Source organism: Sturnira hondurensis, unplaced genomic scaffold (assembly GCF_014824575.4).
Source record: "Sturnira hondurensis isolate 20B ecotype Veracruz unplaced genomic scaffold, ASM1482457v3 Scaffold0010428, whole genome shotgun sequence".
In the NCBI taxonomy this organism is placed as follows: domain Eukaryota; kingdom Metazoa; phylum Chordata; class Mammalia; order Chiroptera; family Phyllostomidae; genus Sturnira; species Sturnira hondurensis.
The window spans coordinates 19,028,624-19,053,383 of record NW_028083059.1 but is presented as its reverse complement, the minus strand read 5'-3'; the positions used below and the strand labels follow the sequence as shown (position 1 = coordinate 19,053,383).

Here is a 24,760-nt window from a genome sequence, read left to right as displayed (position 1 = left end):
ATTCCCACACCATATTTCTCTTTTACAAGAATGTTTTAGATATTCCTAAATTGTGTTGCTTTCCATTTAATTTTTGAATATTCTCTTCTACATCTATGTTTAAAAAATCTTGCAGTTTTGTTTTAGGAATTGTTTTAAACTACTTTTTATTTCTAGAGAAATGACATTTTTACTATGTTGAGTCTTGCAATCTATGAGAACAATATAAACTTATATTTTTTATTTCTTTTAAAGATTTTATTTATTTAACTTCAGAGGGGAAGGGAAGGAGAGAAACATCAATGTATGCTTGCCTCTGGTGAGTTCCCTTCTGGGAACTGGCCTGCAACCCAGGTATGTGCCCTAACTGGGAATCGAACCATAATCGATCGTGTGGTTTGCAGGCCCGTGCTCAATCCACTGAGCTACACCAACCAGGGCTGAACTTTTATTTTTTATCTTTATTTTTTATTGGTGTTTTACAGGTCTCAGCATATAGTTATTTATGTATTTTGTTAGATTTATACTTAAATATATCTTTTGATGAGAGATGAAGGGAGGAAGAAAGGAAAAATAAGAGAGGGAGGGAAAAAGGAAGGATGGGAGTAAGGGCAGAAGGGGGAGCAATTATAAATGGCACATATTATTTTTAGTTTTAACAATCGAACCCTGGCTTGTGTAGCTCAGTGGATTGAGCACGGGCCTGCGAACCACACGATCGCGGTTCGATTCCCAGTCAGGGCACATGCCTGGGTTGCAGGCTGGTCCCCTGCAGGCCAACTCCCAGCAGGGGACACACAAAAGGTAACTGTACATTGATGTTTCTCTCCTTCTCTCCTTCCCTTCCCCTCTAAAGATAAATAAATAAAATCTTTAAAAAAAACAATCATATGATTACTGCTAATATATAGAAATATAATTGATTGATTTTTAAAAAAATGTTTCTTGCATCTTTTAACCTCGCTAACTTCTTAGATTTTGGAAGGTTTTGTTTGCTTGTAATCTTTGGGATTTTTTGCACAGAAAATCACATCATCCACAAATAGGAAAATATTTTATCATTCTATTCCAATCTATGTCTCTTTTTTGCTTTACTTCACTGGCTAGAACTTCAGCTCTATATCAAAGAAGAATGGTGAGAGAGATGCCTTTGCCTGGTTCTCAAACTTAAGGGAAAGGTACTTCATCTTAATCCATTAAGTATATTGTTATACGTAGGATTCTAGAAGATGCTTTTAATCAAGTTTAGGATGTTCTCTATTTTTATTATTCTGAGCTGTTTAATTATAAAGAGGCATTTAATTTTATAAAACGCTTTTTCTGTATCAACTTTTTCTCTTCTTTAGTCTGTTAATATGGTGGAGATACAGATTTTAAGTATTGAACAGGCCTCATATCTCTGAAATAAACCCCATTTTGTTACAGTGTATAATTCTTTTTATGTGTTGCTACACTGCATTTGCTTATGTTTTGCTAAGAATTTTTGTGTCCAAGTTCACAAAGAATATTGTTCTATGTAAGAGTTCTTTCTTTTTCTATTTTCTGGAAAAGATTGTCTAAAATTAGTGTGAATTCTTGAAGTTTCATATAATTAGCCATGGAAAACATCTGGGCATGTAGATTTCTTATTTTGAAAGTTATCATTCAAATTCCTTAATAGTTACAGGGCATTTAAATGATCAATTTCATACAGGATCGGTTGTTATAGAGGTTTTTAGGAAAGGTCCACTTAAGTTGTCAAATTTACGAGTACAATGGTGTTCCTCGTATGCCCTTACTATCATTTGGGTGTCTGCAAAGTGACATAACTTAACAACTAAAGAGAAGAAGAAAACTTTCTTGCATTTACCCATATTTTTATTCTTTCCATTTTCTTTCTTCCCCACTGATATTATATTATTTCTTTTTTTAAATAATATGTTCTGCTCAGAGAATTTTCCTTAGCTCTTTTAAGACAGGTCTGGTAGCCACAAATTCACTTAGTTTTCTTTCATCTGAGATTGTCTTAATTTGTCCTTTACTCCTAAAGGATATTTTCACTGGCTTCTAGTCAATAACCGTGTATTAATATCTTTATGCACAAAATATTTTATAATATTTAGCAAGGTATAGCCTTAGATAAAGTGCCTTAAATGAAATAACTCAATGAGCACTTTATAGCATTTTTAACATATGTACCAAACAAATTGTTTTCTAAAAGGATTGCAGAAAAATACATGCCATGTAAAACAGTGGATATAAGTGGGCCATACTCCTAGAAAGAGGATATATTAGCTGACTTCACAAGACCCTTCCTACTCCAAAGTCCATAATTCTAAATAATGCCATTGAAGGGGATAAGTTACTGTGTTAATTTTTGAACATGACTCTATTATTAATAGTTTAGGGTTCTTCAGAAAAACAGAACCAATAGAGGCAGAAACATTCCATAATCTGCCTTCTGTAAAATGGAGAACCAGGAAAGCCAGTGGTGTAATTCAATCCAAGGGGATCCAATAACCTGACTCTATCTGAGGCCTAAAGCCTGAGAACCACTGGATGTGAGTCCAGAAATCCAAAGGCCCAAGAACCAGAAACTCTGATGTCCAAGGACATGAAAAGATGGAAGTCTCAGCTCAAAAAGAGAAAAGAAAGTTTCCTTCACCTTTTCATTGTGTTAGAGTCCTTAATGGACTGGATGATACTCACCCACATTGGTAAGGGCGCAATTCATTACTTAGTCTATCACAATAAATAATCATCTCTTCCAGCAACACCCTCAGAGACAACCAGAAATAATGTTTTCCCAACTATCTGGACACCCCTTAGCTCATAGAGTTGACACAAAAAATTAGTCATCACAATGATAGAGAAGAATAAACGGCACTGAGAAGCTTCTTTTGCCTTTGACATTGTCAATCAATACCTATTTTGTCCCCTTCCAGTTCACACTGGCGATATTGCTTCACCGTTTTTCCTGCAGCTCAGGAATTTTATTGATGGTATATATCCTACACTGAGTTTTCCTTTGTATAAAGGACTTAGAAATGAATGTAGATCAAGCCACACTTTACAACTGTAGAATAAGTCCATGTGATAATAAAATTACTTATACACTTAGCAGAAAAGTTACAACTAGTGACAGAGAAATTAGTATTCCAGAACTGGGTTATCGTTAGTAAACCTGTTAGTTAAATCTACTCATCAGGCACTTTCCAGACTTAAAAAACTGGTACACACTCAGAAAGAAATACCTTACCTAATATACTTTTGGAAATCTCTGAACGTGTCTGTGTAATGATTTTCAAACATGACCCTTTAAGTTGTGTCAAAATGATGAAAATACATAGACAATTATTATAGTTATCATTTTGTCATATATTGCAAGGAAACAATTTTTATTTCTTTTATTTTCAAAAAAGATTTCTTAAGGGTGAAACTATTAATACTATTGTTATTTATGCATTGGTCTCTGTCTTATAAAAAACAAGAATGCACATGTTCAGCACCATGATGAAATTTTACTTGTAATATTCATTCTATAGGAAATATATCTTTTATAGTATCCACATTTATATAAAATTAAATTGATCTTGCAAATATATCTATACATACACATATATTAAGAAAATCTATATTTCCACTTAAATTTAGAATAAATAAAATTATTTCAGTCTTTTGCTAAATATACCCATGTAGAAATCAGAATAAAGAGAAATCTATGTCTGACATACTTTAAATGAATAGTTAAAAGATTTCTATTAATTAAATAAAGTTGACAATTGTATTTAAGTGCATTTATCTGTATTTATATTTACAATTGTTTATAGTTGTAAGTAAGCATGACAGTTAATTATATGCTATAATAGACAAGTGATAGACAATGAGATGGCAGATTGGAACGTAAATTGTTCCAACATTTCATAGATGGTTGGTAAGATAAGTACTTCATATAATTATGCCTTTATGTAGAGTAGAGAAAAACTATAAAGCAAATAATTGTAGAGATAGTTGTTTGAAACATATCCTCTAGGTTAGAGGCATTCACATTTAAAAATTCTTTAGGGACTTAATTAAAATAGAGAGAGTCATCACTTCTCAAAAATATGATCAAGTGATTTAATTTTAGATCCACATGTTTATTTTGACCTTTTTAAATTCACTTTAATGTGGGGAAACAAAATATTTTTATTTTAAATAAAGTTTTCTTTTCACTTTATTGTATTAGGTCTCTTAGATAAGACCTTTGCGTCATAGGTAAAAAGCATAAAATTGAAATGTCATTACCATTAAGACAGACAAATTTATAAACAAAATATCACCATACTTAGGAAAAACTGGACTTCCTAAATCAGTTAATATATTAGAATACGCACACACAAATTTGACCACCAGGCTTTTCCAAAGATAGCTGTAAATTGGAAGATACCCTTGTGTTGCCTACTAATACTTGGAATTCTAACCACCTGGCAATGGCATTTTTTGTGCTCAAAACCTGTCATGATACAGAAGAATCTCACCTCAGTCAGTGGACTGGAAACAGGATAGTATCTGAGATTGTCTGGGACCTTTGTTTGCTATGGCTTAACTGGCACATGAAGCCCAGTTTCTTGCTTTGGGTCCCATATTTCTGCCTCATATGATCAAGGGAGTATCAAGCGCTGACTTAGTTCGTGAGGGGGAGGCAGCCTCAAGTGGGACAGACTCTACAAAGGACATTAGATCTCCATTTTCACCAGAGCTATTAGCATTGCTCTGTTTAGAAAACAACTGTTACAGGCTATGGTTCACCACTGGGTGATTGACATTTGTGTGTCACACACCAAATCTGCACTTGAGTGAGCTTACTCCAGCAGTACTATGAAGAACATATTTGGTGATCAACTGATTAAAGAGCAGTCCTCCCTTATCCTCAGGGATATGTTCCAAGACCCTCAGTGAATGCCTGCAAACTACAGATAGCACTGAACCGTGTGTGAGTGTGTTTGTGTGTGTGTATATATTCATACATGCATGCATACATATACATATATGAGCAAAAGTAGGTTAAGTTCTGAGTGCATGAAACAGTTTATTCTTGTATTTTATTTATTAATTATTGCATTATTTTCCACACGAACAACAGCAAACCTACTTTTGCCCCATCCTGTATAAATACCTCTTAACTTAAAGGAAGCCCCTACGGCTTCTCTGGCATATCTGAATGGCCAGCAGAGCTACTCTTGCACTTCAGGGCCTTTATGGCGTAAAAGAAGAATGACTTGAAAACAAGCACCATGGTACTGCAACAGTCACAATCTGATAACCAAGTCAGCGACTAAGTGACTAACAGGCAGGAGTGTACATGGTGTGGACACCCTGGACAAAGGGACAATTCACATTCCAGCAGGACTGAGTAGACTGTAGATTTCATCATGCTACCCAGAATGATCCACCATGTAAAATGTACAAATTTTTCTGGAATTTTCCATGTAATATTTGGGGCCACAGTTGACTGTGGGTAACTGAAACCACAGAAGGTGAAACCACAGATAAGGGGGGACTGCTGTATGTTCAGAGGATGCATGATGCATACATTTGAGCTGTACAAACAAGTGTAGATATGGAACAAACCATGGAAGTTATCAGAAACAAAAATTAGTTATTACTATGTTTGCTTCAAGAGCTGTTCTAAAAATTTTACATATTTTTTACATTTTAAATCTCACAACAGCTCCACAAGTTAGATCCCCTTTTAATCACCATTTTAGAGATGAATGTAGATACTAGAATATTCAAAATTACATACGTAGCTTGCATTATATTTTTTTGTACAAGTGTTCTATATATTCCTCAGCAGAGCTGTTGGGTCTCTATTTTGCACACTTATTTTATGTGCACTTCACCTGTGATTTCACATCTTCCCCAGTGATCCTACCAGCTACCAGCCCAGAAGCACCAGTGTCCAGAAAGGACCAAATGTCCAGGAGGGACCACAAGTACCAAGTACCTTACTCACCACCCCATGACCTGACATGGCTTCTGTGTTCATCCACTTCATTTTATCACTAAGTTCCCTGCATTCTCTTCTTGTATGGGAGACATTAGATACCTTGGTTCTGGAAAGGACTGGGAAAAGTAGTGAGATGGGTAATACCTGAAAGCCTTTAAGATGTAACCACATAAGCTAGTAGATGAACTCATGGTGAGACAATAACAATCTAAGAAAATTTCCTCACAAAGTGGAATAAGGAAACTGAGACAAATGGTTAAACAAACTGCCAGAACAGATGAGCAATAAAAAGCCAGTTAAAATAAATAGAATCTTGTGATTTTATTTAAAATCATAAGGCCCTATTTGATACTCCCTAACTAAAGATGCCTGAGAGCAGATGGCTTAAATCAACAGTCAGATAACAAAAATCACCTAGATCCAGACTGATCCAGGAGGGAGTAAAAACTGACCAGAGAACCGACCCCAAAGCTCAACACACCACCATTATGATGAAAATTAACACCACAAGTAGAAGGTGGGATGAAGGGGACAAACACCATAACACCTCCAGAATAAACCGTATTCAGAACAAGACCTCCTTCCCAACCAGAAGGTGGAGTCAAAACCTGGTGCCACTGTGGAGAGCAGGACTGTGTACAGTGGCATCGGTCCTGTCAAACAAGACAGCTGCCAGGTAGGCCATGTTTAGAGCATTCGCACTAGTCTGTTTCAAGAAGGAAACTACCTAAATCATGCTAGATGTGTCTGGCAAGGTGGAGTGTTCAAAACACCTACACATGTGAGCTGGACAGACATGTCTGTTGAGGTGGAGTACCCCAAGAAGCCCACAGGAAATTCCCCAATGACTTACCAAGGATCTTAAGACATTCATCTAGAGATTCAGAAGGGTGGAGGACACGGCCCTCAAGGGCATATAAGAAGTGGGGACCTCAGGCCACTGTTGAGGCAGCTGAGCTCCACACAACAAGGTGCAGTTCCATAGCTGCTCATCTCCTGACTCCTGTGCTGCCGGAGGCTCTGCCCCACTAGACTGAGAACTCAGTTGTGAGATTCTGCCTTGTGAGATGCTATGTATCCCCCAATTCTCTTGTGTGATGTTATCACTGAATTTTTCTGAGTGATTACTGTTATTAGGTTAGTATGGATTTGGATTGAATCTGCATTAATAAAAGCCAAGTCACCTATGTCTGCTTCCTGTTACTCCTTGGTGCCAGTGTCACTTACAGCAGGTGTCCCCATCCCCTGGACCATGGACTGGTATTGGTCTGTGGCCTGTTAGGAACTGGCTACACAGCTGGAGGTTAGTAGCAGGCAAGCAAGTGAGCTTCACTTGAATCACCTCCTGAGCTCTGCCTCCTGTCCCCATCCCCATCCCTGGAAAAACTGTCTTTCACAAAACAGGTCCCTGGTGCCAAAAAGTTTGGGGACCACTGACTCACATACTGGTGGTCTTAAAGGTGGCTGGGTGCTTTCAGTTCTTAAGACCCAGATCAGACAATCTTAGCGGGAATCCAAGCCTGGTTTATAGGGAAGACTACATCGAGAAACATACACTTGCAACAGCCACAAAGCTTGCAGATACCCCCACCCTTGGAAACACATAAAATCCCAAAACCTAACGGACCACATATGCAACTCACTCCTGAGTATGCATTTCACTGGGACATTCACTTTTCGCTTCTTTCATAGTGGCGCCCTGTCTTTTCTTTTTCACTGCCTGAACAAACTTGCTTTGTTCTCACTCCAAATTGTCCTTGACATTTTTCCTGAGCAAGTCAATCTGGAGGTCACCTGACACTCAAAAGGTCTCTGACTGTACCAGGGGCTGCAGAAATGGTCTAGTAACAGTGGCAGAAGCTAGAAGGACAAACTGCAGGTCAAGCAAACTCGTGCTAGGTTATTATAAGGCAACCATTAATATAAAACTTTGTCCAAAAAATAAACTAAAATTCAATGCAAATGCTATACCAACAAGCATAAAGTTATGATCCCCCTACTCATAAGCATTGACAACATCAATGGATACACAAAACAGAAAGAAAAGAAGACTATAAAAATTAAGTATGTCCTTCCTGCTGGAGTTAAGCCAGGTACAATTTTTAAAAATTTGTCACCTGACTCCATTATTGGGAAAGACTGAATAATTTAATTTAGAATAAACATTCTGAGATAAAAATCTATTTGCCCCTTAGAAGAGAACACCATTAAACATTTTTCTAAGAAATATATCAAATGGCCCCTGATTTAAAATGCAAAATAAGCAGAATAGTTAATTCAATAATTGTTTAATGAAATGTCTTTCATATGTGAAGATTTCAAAAATAAATAGAAGGATGCTCCCCTTATTCCACAATGGAAGGAAACAAAGCAATCCACAGAAATAACACCTTTCCGGTAAAGCTCATTAAAAATTAGTTGACATAACTTTTAGTCCTTAAAGCACTTAAAATTTTAACACTTTTAAAGGAAATACTTTGAAATTACATCGCACATTTTCCTAGAGTCTCACAAAGAAATTTTTGAACATGACAAAACTTTTTCTAAGGACTCATGTTCATTATGATCAATTATTATACTATACTGCAGTCTAATGATGCCCAGAGGGACAATTACAGGGTATGGAACTATGTGCTGCTGCACTTCACTGGCCTTACATTGCTGTGCTTTCACTTCTGGTTTCTGACCTTGATGGGTTTTCTCTCTCCACCACTGCTCTCGGCTCTGACTTCTCAGTGCTTTTAGATTTTGATATGATCTGTCAGTTCCACAACTGTTCCTAATTTTCTGCTTGCACCAAAAAAAGAGCTTAACGTGCTTTTTAAAAATAGTGTGAGACGTGAGACCACAATGAAGAAAGATCCATAGCCATAATGGGGTGTATTTTGGCTCATGACAAAAAATGCTATTACAGGCTGACTAGTTAATCTGCTTACAAGATGATGGTGACAATGATATGGCAATGATGTTGCTAATGGCAATTATTAGGACCAGATGACCCTGGGAAAAGTGTGTCACTGAATCTTCACAATCAAAGGAGGGGAGGCAATTAGAATCTTATTTTACAGACAAGGAAATTAAACTTAGAAAGATTGACTAATGTGGGTACAATTACGTGAAAAGTAACCTCAAACTAGTATTTGAGCCCAGACTGATCACCTGATAACTACAGCTAATTCTCCTACTCATTCTCTACGTTATCTCCAAAGGTCAGTAACTACATTTATAGTTTTTTAAAGACATTACTTACAATGTAGATACAAGGTTGTAAAGGAAAGGAAGGTTACTGAATTTTAACTATGTCAACTTCTTCAGGATCCTCACATTTTGCTTTACTGAGCCTGCTCCTAACAGGTGTTCATTTTGTTGATTTGTCTGCTACTTAAAATCAAGATGTTAACATAATTCTGGTGACTGATAATATTATACTATCATCACTTTACAGTGATAAAATTCCCATTGCTATCCTCCCTAAATTGCATTACAATATGTTGTATTTAAGCTATAAAAGTATCATTGCCCTTATCATATTTGACTCATTACTTAATTTACTACTTAATTTTGGAAGCTCAATAGAATCTCACATTCTCACTCCCCAAGGCACATCCTGGAGTTCAGAGAGAGCCCGAACATCTCGGGGATTACATTTATCCTACATGCATGTTCCTTTGGTCTGCACAGTGCAGTTCAAATTTCTAATTAGTTGCAGATACTTAAAGATGGTGAGATTTTTATATAGAATGTGGATTCCTGATTGCTATCCTTTTGGGTAGAATTATCTTTTGTTGCTTTCTTCACTGAACTCAGTTCTAAGGAACAGGCAACTCCACTAAATCAATACTGTACAGTGTCACTTTCCTGGCAAGTAAATTCAATATTGAAAAGTTTATGAGACAGAGGGAAAAAGAGAGACAGAGTTTGCTTTAAATGAAATATTTTCTTATAGTAAAAATAATTAATTTTACTTCCACATTTGATACATTCCATTCCATATGTTACTTACATATTTGTTGCACGTAAATAACAAATATAACAGCAAACAACAAATATAAACAACAAATATCAATAAAGTTAAAAAATAAATATCTATTTAGAAAGTCACATGGTGATAAATGTAATGAAGAAATATTAGGCAAGGGCAATAGATAGGAAACTGCAGGGCATTACAGTTATTTTATATAGGTGGTAAGAGAAACAGGTTTAAAGCACTTTTATGCCTCCAGATTGAATAGCCTTTAATAAAAGTTATCACTTCAATCACCATGATCAGCATCTCTTCAGAGACCAGATGGACACAACTGGACAGACTGCTAGTCAGTTTCATTTGTTATTCTTAACACAATGCCAAGAACGGAGATTCAGTCTTGGAAAAGTTGGTTGTTACGCTGTTTTGTCTCCTAAAGCACTGTGAGAAAATGTTAACTGTAATTGACCCCGAGTTTTACTGATGCTTTCAGCACACAGAATTGGAAAGGCTACAGATACTTTAACCTGAAAGGAGAAGATTAAAATAAATCCTGAGGCTGATAGGTTCCCTTAAAATCAGCGAAGAAAAAAAAAAGACTGAAGACTAAGGGTAAAACAAAATAGACATATCTCACCATCACAAATGTGGGTGGGAAACTATTAGAGGAAAATATGCCTGCCCCTAATTTAATGAATGGGGAAAATGACACTAAAAGTGAGTAATTTTTGTATTACTTATTAATATGTACCCTTCCAAAACTATGAAATTATTTCCTGAAAATAATTGTCCCAATATAACATGGGTTACTTATCTGCAGCATAATGCTAAGGAAATCGCTCAGCTAGGAAAGCATGAAATATCTCTTAACTTCAAAACTGCTAGTCCATGTGCTAGAAAACAGACATGCTTATTAAATAAGTTGTTTTGTTACACACAGACAAAAAGAAAAAAAAAACTTTGTTCCACACTTTATCGGCTTATTTAAAAATGTAATAAATAAAGCCCAAATATTATTATACTCTGGAAATGTCCACACTTAAATGAATAATCACTGAATAAAAACTTTCAGATCATTGTTCATAAGCATTTGCCATTGTCATAAGCTAAAGAAGCTGCATTTACATTTACAGCAATGCACAGCATTTTCAAATGTAAGGTAAACTACCAAGTAGCACTGTTCTCTTTAGAGTGAGTTTCGATTTGAGGAGGTGATAGGAGGTGAATGTTATAGGTAAATAAGACCTATAGACTCAAGATAACACCAGGAATAAAGTTTGTACAAAGATTGTAAATCCTTACTCCAGTGCTGTGCTCTGCATCAATAGAAACCTTTCAACGAGGCTGAATAAGCTCATAAACCCTGTGAGAGAAGTTATATTTCTACTATTCAAAGTCAAATCCAGACCGATCAGATTGATATATCAACTTTCTTGATCTCTTTTACAAAAGAGAATTAGTCTGTCTGAATTTTGAATCAAACTCTACTTTCTTTAAAGTGGATTTAACCATGTTCTTTAATCAAGCTGAAATTAGGTTCTGGTTTAGACAAGGAAAAAATACTAAAAGGAAAGGAAAAAATACTATAAAAGAAGAAAACAGTAAGACATTTTATGGGACATTACTATTTATTAACAATCTTACTGTCAGAAATTAACATCCTAATGACAGTCTGTAAGTTATTGTTTGTTTTAATTGTCTGACTACCTTTGGAATAGTCAGCCATTTACTAAATCTATGTTCAAAATTGTCTGTTAGTTATCAATAACTTGCTTTTTTAATAAAGCAAATGCTTTGTTTTTAAAAAAGCAACATTTACTTTTTATAAAGCAAATAGGAGAGATATCAGTCTAAAATAATAATGTATTAATTCAATTAAATAAATTAAATGCTCTGAAACAATCCCCCCCAAAATAAAACATGTTTTCTTTTAGGGTTTTGTGCTACATTTAAATATACTTAAAATATCATCTCCCTAAAAATATGAAATATGTAAGATGGTGGCAGAGTAGGTAGAAGCTACATTCAGCTCCTCCCAGGACCAAACTGGAATTATAAATGAAGTGTAAAACAATTAGCCTGAATAACCAACTGAAGACTATCTAAAGAGAAGCCTTATGACCAAGATTTACAGAAGAAGCCACACTGAGACTGGTTAGGAATAGCTGAGATGGTAAAAGTACTGGTCCTGCTACTCTGGACAGTGACTGAAGTTCCAGAGGATATCTCAGCTATAAGCAGGGCGTAGTTCCCCTGAGAAGGGTATGGTCTAAATGCAATTCTGGGCTCCCCAACCCAGAGCACCAGAGCCAGGAAAGGGTGCCCACATAACATCTGGCTATAACGAAAGCACCATTGTTTCTGTACACCAGGGAGAGGCAGGAGTCTGTTAGAGATACAGGCACTCTCTTACAAAGCTAGCACACAAAATTTCATTGGTAGCCACTAACCCTGGGCTTGCAGCAGAGGGAGGGTAGAGCAAACTAGAGTCATGTGAAGGGAGTCTAGGTTTGTGTCTCCAGGGAGATGGCTGAAGGAAGAGATGGCAGGATCCCTGTGCCGAGTCTCTCTCCCATACCTCAGGAGCCATCTTTCCTGGGTGGAGCACACACCCCTCCTTATGGTATCAGTCTCGGGGACAGCAACCGCCCCACTCTCTGGACTCCTTCTTGCCTGGTCCTGTGAAGCTTACACCCTGCGGAGGAGTACACAGAGGCCCCTTTACTGACTGAGCCTAAAAGGCCACCTGCATGCATAGGCAAGTGGAGGAATATCTGTGGGTCCCTTGAGACTTTTGCTGACCTTCCCCTGGTCCCAGTGTTAGTAAAAGCCAGTACTGGTACACAGCTTCTCTTTCTAGTACACACCTAGGCCCAACAGAGGAAGCCACAAACACAACCCTATAGCTCCAAATAGGATGCAAGGCCCAGTTACAGGCAGTGTCTTATATTGGCTTACACCAGAGTCTCTCCCAAGAGGCCCAGAATCAGCATACCCAGTGGCCAGTTCAGGCCTCAATGAAGAAGGATGCAAGTAGCTTTAAACCAGCACATCCAAAGAGAGATCTCGGCAGGCATAAAGCCCTGATGAGGTGAACTCCGTTTTGTGTGGTCAGCACCTACACAGCTACTTGCACGCCTTAGTTAGCATTGAGCCTTACAGTCAGCCAGCCTGAGAATTGATCCCATGCATAAATGGGTCAACAGCAGTCGAGACTCAACTACTGCTCCAACTGGTGTGGCTCAGTTGCTTAAACATAGTCCCATGGAGCAAAAGGTTGCTGGTTTGATTCCTGGTCAGGACACATGCCTGGTTGTGGCCAGTCCCAGGTAGGTGCACATGCAATAGGCAACTAATTGATATTTCTCCCACATTGATGTTTCTCTTCCTCCTTTCCCCCTTTCTAAAAATAAAATAAATAAAAAATATTTTTAAAAAGACTCAATTACAAAAGAAGGGGCCACATAAGCCACACAAGGGACATTTACGAAGCGCCCAGCTAAGGTAATCAGGGAGACTGCACCACTGGATCCCACAAGACACCTACTACATAAAGCCCACCCCACCAAGACTTGGAGTCTTAGCAGATCTAACTAATACATACGAATAAATAAACACAAAAAAGGCAGCCAAAATAGGGAGACAGAGAAGGGAATTTATCTGAAGAAATGAAAAAATTCATTCACAAAGAATATAAGCACCCCTATGTTTACAGTAGCATTATTTACAATAGCCAAAATATGGAAGCAGCCCAAGTGTCCATCAGTAGATGAATGGATAAAAAAGCTGTGGTGCAACAGACTAGTACTTGGCCACAAAAATAGAAGGAAATCTTATCCTGTGCAACAGCATAGATGGAGCTGAAAATCAGTATGCTAAGTGAAATAAGCCAGGTGACAAATGCCATATGGTCTCACCTATAAGTGGAACCTAATCAACAAAACAGACAAATGAGCAAAATGGAACCAGAAACATGAAAATATGGAACAAATTGATAATGACCAGAGGGGAGGGAGGAGAGGGGGATATCAGGGGAAAAAGGGGGGAAGGGTGGTCAAGGAACATGTACAAAGGACGCATGGACGTGGACAACAGGGTGGGAAATGACTGTGGGGGCAGGGGAGGGGGTGGGGGAGGTATCAACAAGGGAGAATGTGGGAAAACTGTAATAGGACAACATAAAAGAAATAAGTAAAATTAGATTTTCTGAGAGAGAAAAAAATAGAAGAAATTTCACCCTTTGCAATAGCATAGATAAACATGGAGAGCATTACCCTATGTGAAATAAGCCAGTCAGAGAAAGACAAATACCATATGGTTTCACTCATATGCAGAATCAAAGGAACAAACTGAATTATCAAGCAAAGCAGAGATAGACTCATAGACAAAGAGCCGGCTTACAGCTGTTGGTATAGGGAACTTGGTGGGAGTAGGTGGAGGGATTGAGGAAAACAAGAGGAAGAAACCTCATGGACATGTACAACAGTGTGGTGAGTGCTGTGGGGAGGAAGGGTTGGGGAGGTGGAGGAGGGTACAGAGGAATAAATGCTGATGGACAGAGACTTAACTTGAGTTAGTGAACACACAACATAGTGTACAGAAAATATATTGTAGAACTGTATACCTGAAATGCGTATAATTTTGTTAACCAGTGTTACCCAAACAAATTCAATAAAAAGGAAAAATTTAAAAAATGTAAAAAGACACGACAAATATTAGATGCTTAATATCTTTATCAAAAAAAGCAAGTCAATAAATTTAGAAATTGATCAGAAATAAAGGTTTTCTTCTTTTAAAGAACCTTTGATGTTAACTTTAACTAGCAATTCTAACTCAATAAACTGTAAGCTTTTTTTACTAAGTGCCCTATCAATAAAAACTTTTTAGCACAGCCCTGCATATATGTACTTATTTTAAAATTTTATATACTTATCATTTTACTCATATACTAAGCATACTATAAACTCATACAAACAAATAAACCAATTTTAAAATAAAGATAAAATAATCAAGACCTGGTTAAAGTTGGAATTATTTTGATATGTGTTTTTAATGCTTGTCCTTGCTGTAGTAGCTCACTAAAATACATCAATATAAATGAGTGGCAAGGATCCATGCTGTGACTATCCAATTATAAAACTCCTGTTTTTCCCCAACTCCTTCACCATTTATTGTCTTTCATGAAGTTTAACTTGTATATTTTCATTTCCCCTGAAGCTAGATGATCTTGCCAGTGACCACAAGATGATTCATTTATATTTATATTTATATTTATAGGCTTAGGACAAACTATAACTGGAACTATTTTTAAAGTTCTTGCAAAAACTGCTGCAAGATTCATATGCATGCAAATAAAAGAACTTTTAAGACTGAAGTCATTTGTGGAAATAAAATCACAATGATGAACACTTTTTCTTGATATTTTGCTCCAAAGGGTTTCTCCAAACCAAATTTTCTTTCAAAGCAGTTATTTCAAATTAAGTGTTAAAATGTCACCTTTATCCTGAAGAAGTAATTTTTTTCAATTCTTATTTCTCCCCAAACTTTCAATAAGCATATAATCAGAAGTTTCTCAGGCATATATATTTAGTAACGCATCCTAAAACATGTGAATCTACTTTTCCACATAATACCAAATTGTTTACAGAGGCAGTTGTCCACTTTTACCTATCCTATGCTAATTTCTCTCTGTTACTTTGGTTATTTTTACTATAGCCAAAAGAGCAATTATTTCATCAAATGGCATATGGCTTTTCACTTTGGCTTTGGCGAAAGCACAGAGTAGCATAGGACTTGAAACTTCTTTGGAGGGATTGAACAAAAAGGAAAAAGAACTCATGGACAGGGACAAGACTGTGGTGATTGCTGAGGGGGAGGGGTATAGGAGAACTAAGTGATAATGGAAAAAATACAATAAATATTCAAAATAATAAAATGAAATAATAATTTTAGAAGTTTCTAATCATGTCTAGAATGCTTAGTGTTTAAATATCTTGCTGATCATGAAGGTGTCATAGCCTCAGTAGCTAATGTATCAAGTGCACAATAAGCCTTAGGTTAAAATTCATCATTAAGAACTGATTCTGTCACAGTGTAGGATCATATATAATATGCTAAAGTTTTGTTTAGAATATTAGCACTTATATTCTTGAGAATTTATCCCAGGAATGCAAGATTGGCTTAACATTCAAATCCAATAAAAGTAATTCACCATATTAACAAACTAAAAAAGACACACCATACAATAAGAATACCTTAAGATCCAAATTACTTACTCTCAGCAGACAAAGTCCCCACAAATTTCCTTCTACAGTCTAACTTGTAGAAAAAACTTAGCATGATCAAGAAGCTCCAAATATTACAGTGTCTATACTAGGGTTATTTTATTGAATGTAGTTCTGACACTAAAAAAGCAAACTGGACTCACTTCTGTTTCTGAAAGGAGCCCTAATAACTCAAGATAAGATTAGAGTATCTTCCTGCCTAATGGTTGTCACATTATACACACATGGTATCTGATTACACTACTTTTGTACACAAATGTAAAGTTCAGGGAAAAAATGAACATTATCTCTATTATGTCCTTTGAGATTCGATATCTTATCTTTGAAAGAAATACTCAACAAAGAAAAGGTACTCATTTGAAGCTGTAGTAAGAGTTAAGGTAAAATGATTGTTTAAGCTCAATGACTCTGCAGTTGTCATTTTATCAAGTGCACTTACATAGTGCTAGGTACATATGCAAACCGAATTTAAAACTGAGACCTCTAAATTATATCCATTATTTCTTACTCTAGAAACTTCTGAAACTTGAGGGTGACAGATTTGTCAGGAAGTTCTCTTTACCAACTAAAGGAAGGACAACCCCATCTCGGTTATGAACTGTCATTAGTAATTTAGCAGAGTTAGAAGGCAGTTCAGCCAAGTAGACAGAAAATTAAAACATGGGCAGCTCCTGATTGAAAATTTATTCATAGCAGGTAATGATATAGCACAATCAGGATCCCTGGTATTACTCAGAACGAGATTTAATTCAGATAACTCTGATGACGGCACTTGAATCAGAGATTATAAATGGTGACAGGTTGTGACATACAGATAGGATGAAGTGAGCATCAGCAACATATCTCTACTGAAGATGATTTTATATAAGATTATTTTTTTCAAACAGGAAATATAATAATTTCAAAAATTACTAGAATTTTTCATAAAAGAAGCTTAGGCCTCAGGTACATCATGTACCTTTTTCATATATACTTTTCCATGACTATAATATTAATCAACATAGCAGAGGTAAGGGTTGAAAAATAATTCACATTGCAAAATATAATATATGCATTGTAGTTTTTTAACTCATCCGGAAAAGGAACAAACCTAAAATTATAGGCAGAGTAGCTCTCGTATGGGAAAGGTCATAGTGAAGGTTTGGTTTCTCACACATATGTGCATGGAAGGGGTATTCGTTAGAGGCACTTACATACAATATATGTTATTTACAAAGAATAATAAGCTTATATTGGATTTTGTGTACCCTGATAGGTTTTCTAATTATCGACAATAGTGGTCTTTTGAAAGAAAAATGTATTTTTAAAAAAATGCCTATTTCAGACATAACACTCTACAATATATACACAGGTGAGAAAAAGAGTGTTTTCATATAGACAGGTATTCCAATACATCCTTTAGAATTTGTGAGGTGGCATATTCCGTGTGTGTGGTCAACTTGTTAGACGTGGGACTTTAAAACATAGCCCTAAAATTCTTTCATGTCCCTTCCATTGAAAGGAGTCCATGTTTCCAAATCCCTTGAATCTGTAACAGTTTGGCCAATACATTTTAACAGAAATTGTGTGTCAGTTTCCAGATCCAGACCATATGAAATGGCAGCCTCCATGTCTATTATTGGAAACCCTCACACTTGTGAAGTACCCAGGTAAGCACTAGAGTGGGCTACAGTAGGAGGAACTGAAGCCCTTTAACCCACACCCAGTGCTGAGCACCTAGCAGAGAACCAGCACCAAATGTCAGTCATGTGAGGAAACCGTCTTTAAAGTAGATGCTCCACATGCAAAGAAGTCACTCCAGCTGACAAAAACATAGAAATGAGAGATGTTCTGCTTGAACTATGGCTAAACTGTAGATACAGAAATAAAATAAGTAACTGCTTTTGTCTGAACTCACTAAATTTTGGTCTGGTGTGTTAAGCAGCAGTAGATAACCAAAATAGTAGAGTAGGATTTGAATCATGAATGCTGATTATGAAATGACTCCAGCATTATATATGTGCTACAAACAATGAGAGCAGAAGAAAGAAAATGTAAAAAGCCTCATAAACATCATCAGGCTAAAAATGAAAATTTTGTGAATAAATTTTTCAATAAATTGCATGTAGTATTGAGAAAATAATTCAAAGAACATGAGAAACTTTAGAATTTTATATATTGTAGAATTTAAGTATGTAAGAATTTGTATAACTTTTGGATACACATTGGCTTTGTAGGATTTTTATCTATAGTACTTAATGATGTTATAACCAATATTATAAACCTATGTAAGAAATACTAATTTTTTAAAAATTGGAAAATTGAGATAGAACATCTAAAATGATAGAAATTCATTTTAAGTGAAACTATAGTTACAGAGGACCAAGTCTACAGGATAGAGAAAAGTCAAAAATAGTAACAATGAAAATAGTAATAAGTTAAAATGGTAACATGTTATTTACCAAAGTAACCACCTGAAAAAGATTAATAGTCAATTCGATAACAGAAAAAAACAAGGATTAAACAAAAACTGTAACTATGCCTTGATAATCTCTTTAGAAAATTGACAACTTTAGACTTCAAGAGCTTATGGTACAGAAAACACATTATAATGAATATTTTAATAAAGTGAAGAATTTGATACAAAAATTTACCCACTTAATGTATTTCTTTTTAAGATACACTTCTATGAAAGAATTGTTTTATAATCAAATTTAAAAATTTAATCTATTTCATAAAGCACAGTTCTACAGGATAGAGTTAACTCTTATTCATCCAATATAAACTGGAGAGTTCAATTAATTGCACTTCCTTTCCACAATCAACATATATAAGATTTACTTAATAATGTAATTAGTGGGGTTATATCACGAAATTAGCACAGCTGTGTTCAGTCCTTTTTACTTGTTATATATCCATACTATAAAAGGCAATGTTCAAAAAAGTGATCAAAATATAAAATACCTTTACAGAAGGAATGGTTATTAGCTCCCAAACTCTCCCTTCTTTTTTAAAATAAACACCTGAGAAACAATGATTAATTGATTGATACTAGAGTGAAGCTAGGCCTGGAACCCTGCCACCAGCTTTTGCTTCTTACGTCTTTTCTCATACATTATGCTGTTTCATCTGGTGTGAGTGATTCCTATATGGGCTATGGAATACACGATCGTATGATATGAAGAAAAGAGTATAGTGAAACAATTTCATCTATATATAAGTCATCTAATTTGTACTAAAAAATTAGAATTCTTAATTTTATCAAATTATTTGCTTAACCATTTTCCACACTACTCATTTTCCAGGTATATGGGTGTTTATATAATATAAAACATTCACCAAAATTCATTAAATTCTTTTCAAAATACTTATTATTTTAAAAATCAGTTATACATTACTTGATGCTCTGCTAATTTTAATATGCCTGATAACACTTTTCTTTATAATTCCACTTATAAATAACAGACACAAGTTGAGAGTATTTTGGCTTTTTAAAAATTTTTTGCTGTATCATGCTATTTAGATTTAATCACCTAAAATACACTTCTACTCAGGTGGTAAAAGAAGTCAGGGATATGTTTAATCTTGCCAAACTGTTTTAACACTATTCCTTAGCTTACTATCTGTAAGATGGCTATAAAAACACTACTTAGCTTACAAACAAACAAAATATAAATGAGAAGAAAGAAAAAAAATAGTACTTACTGTGTATAAGTAGAGTAGTCATTCAAAATAAATATAATGTGTAGCTTATATATTTAAAACATTTGGCACCATATTTGAGACATTGTTTACATACTTATAAATGTTAGTTGTTATTATAGTTATAATTATATAGCTGTGGTCTAAGACATGGTGTTATTATTAAGACAGCAAAACATGAAGTACAATTTTTAAAAATAACCTACTTAAAACAATGTGTATTTCTTTATTAAAGGGAGACTTGCTAAGGTTAATTCAACCTGATAGTCTTTTTGATATAAAAAAATGCTTCACATCAATCCTTTTAAATGGGAACATCACCAATATATTTTAAATGGCAAAGGATTTATAAAACTAAAATTTAATGCAACTTACCATGAATAGTGTTAAATAAAACAAATTAAATTTATACGTATGCCAAACATTCTTCATAAAATTATAAAAACTCATTTTAAGAAATTAAATATCAGTGGGAAGGTACAGATACAATGAATTTAGTGAAATTCCTTAAAATTAATTTTAAATAAAGAAAACACTTCAACATTATATGTACCTACCTAGAGTAGGCAAACAGTCGACTGTCCCAAAGATCATGATTCCCTCTAGGTCCAGAATGAAAATAACAAGAATCTGTCCCATCAAACATATTCAATCCATCCTCTGAATTTTTTGAGGCATGGCTGTGTACCACATCTAAGAGGACAGTGATACCCATGGAGTGAGCTGTGTCAACCAGCTCTTTTAGCTCTTCAGGAGTTCCGTAACGACTACAGATAAAGAACACAGCAAAAACAAGATTACATCATATTTAAAACAAACAGCCAATTGTTTACTGTGAATCATATGTTTTATCAGTACTGTACTATAGACTTTAAATATGCAAATGCCATATGACAGGTAGCAGTCAAAGTCGCTTAATATTTGCTATTGAGCCAATTTAACAGCATTCAATAAAGAGTTCCATTGAACTATTAAATGCAGATTTATATCCCAAGAAGAATTCACTTTTTGAACAGTTAGACTGTAGAACCCTACCTCTCTATACTCAGAGTTTCTGATTTCCATCTCCAAGTCTAACTAATCCTGGGAACATGGCCATTCCTATTCACAGGCATAGCCGCCCCTTTGAGTATATGTGGTTGGGGTTAGGTGAACTCTTAGAGTACTCCTTTGAAAGTCTTTGGGGCCTTGATTGAGGTCATCCTTCCTGCATTTACTTATTCCTAAACTGAAATGTTCTCAAGAGAAAATGCCATGTATGTCACCACCCAAGCTGAGAATTTATAGCTCATATGTGTTTGTGTTAAAAGTAGTTTTCTAGAGTACATTAAAAAGAGAACAAAATCACACCCAAAAGGGAGTCCTTTCTTAACCTGTGTAAAATCTCGGCATTACCATTCTCCACAGCATCACGTTTGTCTTTTAAATGGTCACCCTTATAAGACTGTACTTTCAGGGGTCATTTCTATAGTTTGTTACATGGTCACCCTATGATTGTTTACTGTGGCTCTTCCTCACTAGACCACATGCTTCTTGAGGGCAGGGGGTGCGCCTAACCGGGTTTCATGCATGGTGCAGCACAGTGTTCAGTATACAGCAACCCCATTGGGTGACAAGACCTATATGTTTAAAATGCAAATAAGATGGTATCATCTTCTCAGGATGAATATCAGTATCCTAATCATGACCTACAGCACTGCTTAATGTGGCCTTTTCCACTAACTTCAAACTTAAGACATTCCACCACTTCCTCACATTATCCTAGCCACCAAGCCTTTTTTCAACTCATTGAAGAGCATGTTCAGTGAATGAACACTACTCAAGTTTCATTCATTCATTTGTTTGTTTAACAAATACTTGTTAGGCTATCTACCATGTCATGAAATTTTCTATGCTCTGGGGATTCAGCAGTAAACAAAGTAAGTATCACTGCATTTATAAATGTTGCATTCTATTTGGGAAAAACAAATAAATAAGCAAGATATGTGGACTCTCAGATAGCAGTAAGTTATTTTTAAAAAATGAAGCAATACCAAGGGTAAGAAAGGCAGGTTTGCTATTTTGAATAAGAGCAGTTATAAAAGTTTCACGAGGCAATATTTTAGCAAAGGCCTTAAAGAAGCAGGGAGCAAGGCATGGGAATAGTTAATGAGAAGAGTGCTCAGAGAGAAAGAGCACTGGAAACAGAAATGAGCTTAGGGGCATTTGGAGAACAGCAAATATGCTACTGTAGCTGGAGTGGAATGAACAAGAGTTAAGACTACAGGGGCTGCCAAGACCTATGGTATGGGGTATTATGGACCAATATAAAACCTTTGAATTTTATTTTGAAAGAGAATCACTAGAAGATTCTTTACAAAAGAGTGACATGATTTAACTTTTATTTTTAAATGTTTGCTCTGGCCAGTGTGCAGAAAATAGTCCACGTTTATGGAGGGAGAAAAGACTAGGGAAAGCATAGGAGGATAAGAGAAAATAGAGTGACCAGTTAAAGAGCTATTGAAATAACAGAGCTAAGATATAACAGCAACTTGGAACAGAGTGGTAGCCGTAGAAGCAGCCAGATGTGGGACACATTTTGAAGTGACAGATGGCTAAATTTTATGATAAGTAGAGCTAGAGGGACAGAAAAGAAGAGTCATGGATATCACAAATGTTTTTGGCTTGAACAACTGGGAAATGAAGTTCACATTTACAGAACTAGGAGAGATGACAGAAGGAGAGGGTGGAAGATAAGATCAAGAATTTAATTTGGGATATGTTAAGTATCACATAAGGATTAGATGCCTCAATGTCAAACACACACTGTTTGAAGGTCAGGACAGAGGTCAGAACTAGAGAGTTAAATTTGGAAGCTGGCATATAAAGTGTATTTAAGCCATAGGAATGTGTGAGACTGAATGAGTCCTGAGGTGCTTCATATAAACAGAAAAGAGAATGAAACCAAGGGTTGAGCACTGGTAGATACAATTTTTACTGGTCAGAAAGAGCACAGGAAATAAGAAAGGAATCACAAGAAAGGTGGGGAAAACAACAGAGGGTAAAATATTCTAAAACACAAGGAAAAACACGTTCCAAGGAGGTGAGAGTAACTAACTGTGCCAAATGCTGTTGACAGTACAAGTAAGAGCTTATCTTTGGACTTGACAATATGGAGGCTATCAGTACCACCAAAAAGAGCACTTTCAGTGAAAAGGTGAAAAGAGTGCTTGGAATAAGTTTAAAAAAGAAGAAAAGTGGAGGAATTAGAGAGAGTAAATAAAGGTAACTTATTCAAAAAGAACTACAATAAGGAAAAGCAGGTAAATGAATATAGTTTTTTGTCTTGAATTCTATCTACCTAGTCCCACTTCACTCCCCCCCAAGTTAACTATTAATCATGCTTTATATCTCAGTGCTAACATCAATTCATGTCTAATCTAATCTAATCTGATCAGATCCTATGCTATTACAGCACCCTGACATTGCTATATTTGCAGTTGCTATATTTGACATTGCTTCTATTGCAGGTGGAAATCATGATATGTAGGATTATTGGATTAGAATCGCTATGCCGCCTCAGTATATTTGCCATGAGGCCAAAACAGTGTTAGACATGTTCACCTTGTGACCATTCAGGTCAGCACTTCAACTGCATAGAAGGCCTTGCATCTTTCTGCACAGAAAGCACCATTCCTTAGACTTCAGCCTGGGAAGGACAGTCCTTCTGTGCATAGTATCCCCATATCCTACCATTGGACTGCTCAGTCGCCTTCCTACATGAGTCAATCATTTTCTATAAAAAGATGTGAGTTCTGGCAATAATGGCTTCTGTAAGACATGATTTTCTAACTAAAGCATGGGCCTCCCAATCATGAAAATTTCATCAAGCAACTGAATATTCTTGATCAGAAATCATTTCATGAAAACCAACATTAATCAAGGTTAATCTCTAAGACTAGATGGGATACCCCGGCTGGTGTAGCTCAGTGGATTGAGCACGGGCCTGTGAAGCAAAGGGTGGCCAGTTCGATTCCCAGTCAGGGTACATGCCTGGGTTGCAGGCCAGGTCCCCAACAAGGGGACCCATGAAAGGCAACCACACATTGATGTTTCTCTCCCACTCTTTCTCCTTCCCTTCCCCTCTCCCTAAAAGTAAATAAATACAATATTAAAAAAAAAGACTAGATGGGATAAAACTCTATGATCTTAAAAATGCTAACGGTATGTTAACTCTGTTAACCCTAAAACAAGTTACAAAATGATATCATATAAGATATAAAACTATATTTTTTAACTTTTGCTCAAAAAAGAATGGAAGTAGTGAGTCAGTCCTTTTACCTTGAAGCTGCGAAGAAGCTTGTGACTTGGTAGCCAAAACTGGCATAATAAACATGTTCCATGATGGCCATCAACTGAATGCAGTTGTACCCTATATGAGCAAAGATCAAATAGAGATTAAAACCACACTTTGAAAAAAGAATAAAAAATATATAAGCACAGGATCCTTGTTCTGAAGACATTACATTTTACATATAATCATTTACATATAAATGACTTGATCATTGTAAAGTTCTACTACTTTAATATCTTTTGCTTGTCTGACCTTCTAACGAAATCGGACAGTTAGTTCTTGAGAGTTATACTGTAACTAGCTATTTCAAATGTCTTCATTTTAACAAGTAATAAATTATATGCAAATAGACTCTTAATTTGGATTTAGAATATTAAAGATGGAAATCTCCATATGCTAAACTTCAGCTGTACTTCTAATATTCATACTGAATATTATGAATGCTAAATACAAGTAACCAATTGCATGCCATATACTTTTTATTTTACTTTTTTCTTTTCTTTTTACTTTCTTCTCTTTCCAATATTTCTTGCACCTGTTAAATGACT

The 24,760-nt window shown here is 35.7% G+C and overlaps 1 protein-coding gene across 1 annotated transcript in view; it reads right to left on the bottom strand.

Annotated features, from left to right (window-relative positions):
• GBE1 (1,4-alpha-glucan branching enzyme 1) overlaps positions 1-24,760 on the bottom strand; it is a 277,752-nt gene that overhangs the window by 109,922 nt on the left and 143,070 nt on the right. The window contains exons 6-7 of the mRNA XM_037059023.1: positions 24,200-24,290; positions 20,437-20,646 (exon numbers count right to left, since the gene is read on the bottom strand). Of these exons, the coding sequence (XP_036914918.1) occupies positions 20,437-20,646; positions 24,200-24,290 (301 nt within the window). The remainder of the gene's footprint in view (positions 1-20,436; positions 20,647-24,199; positions 24,291-24,760) is intronic.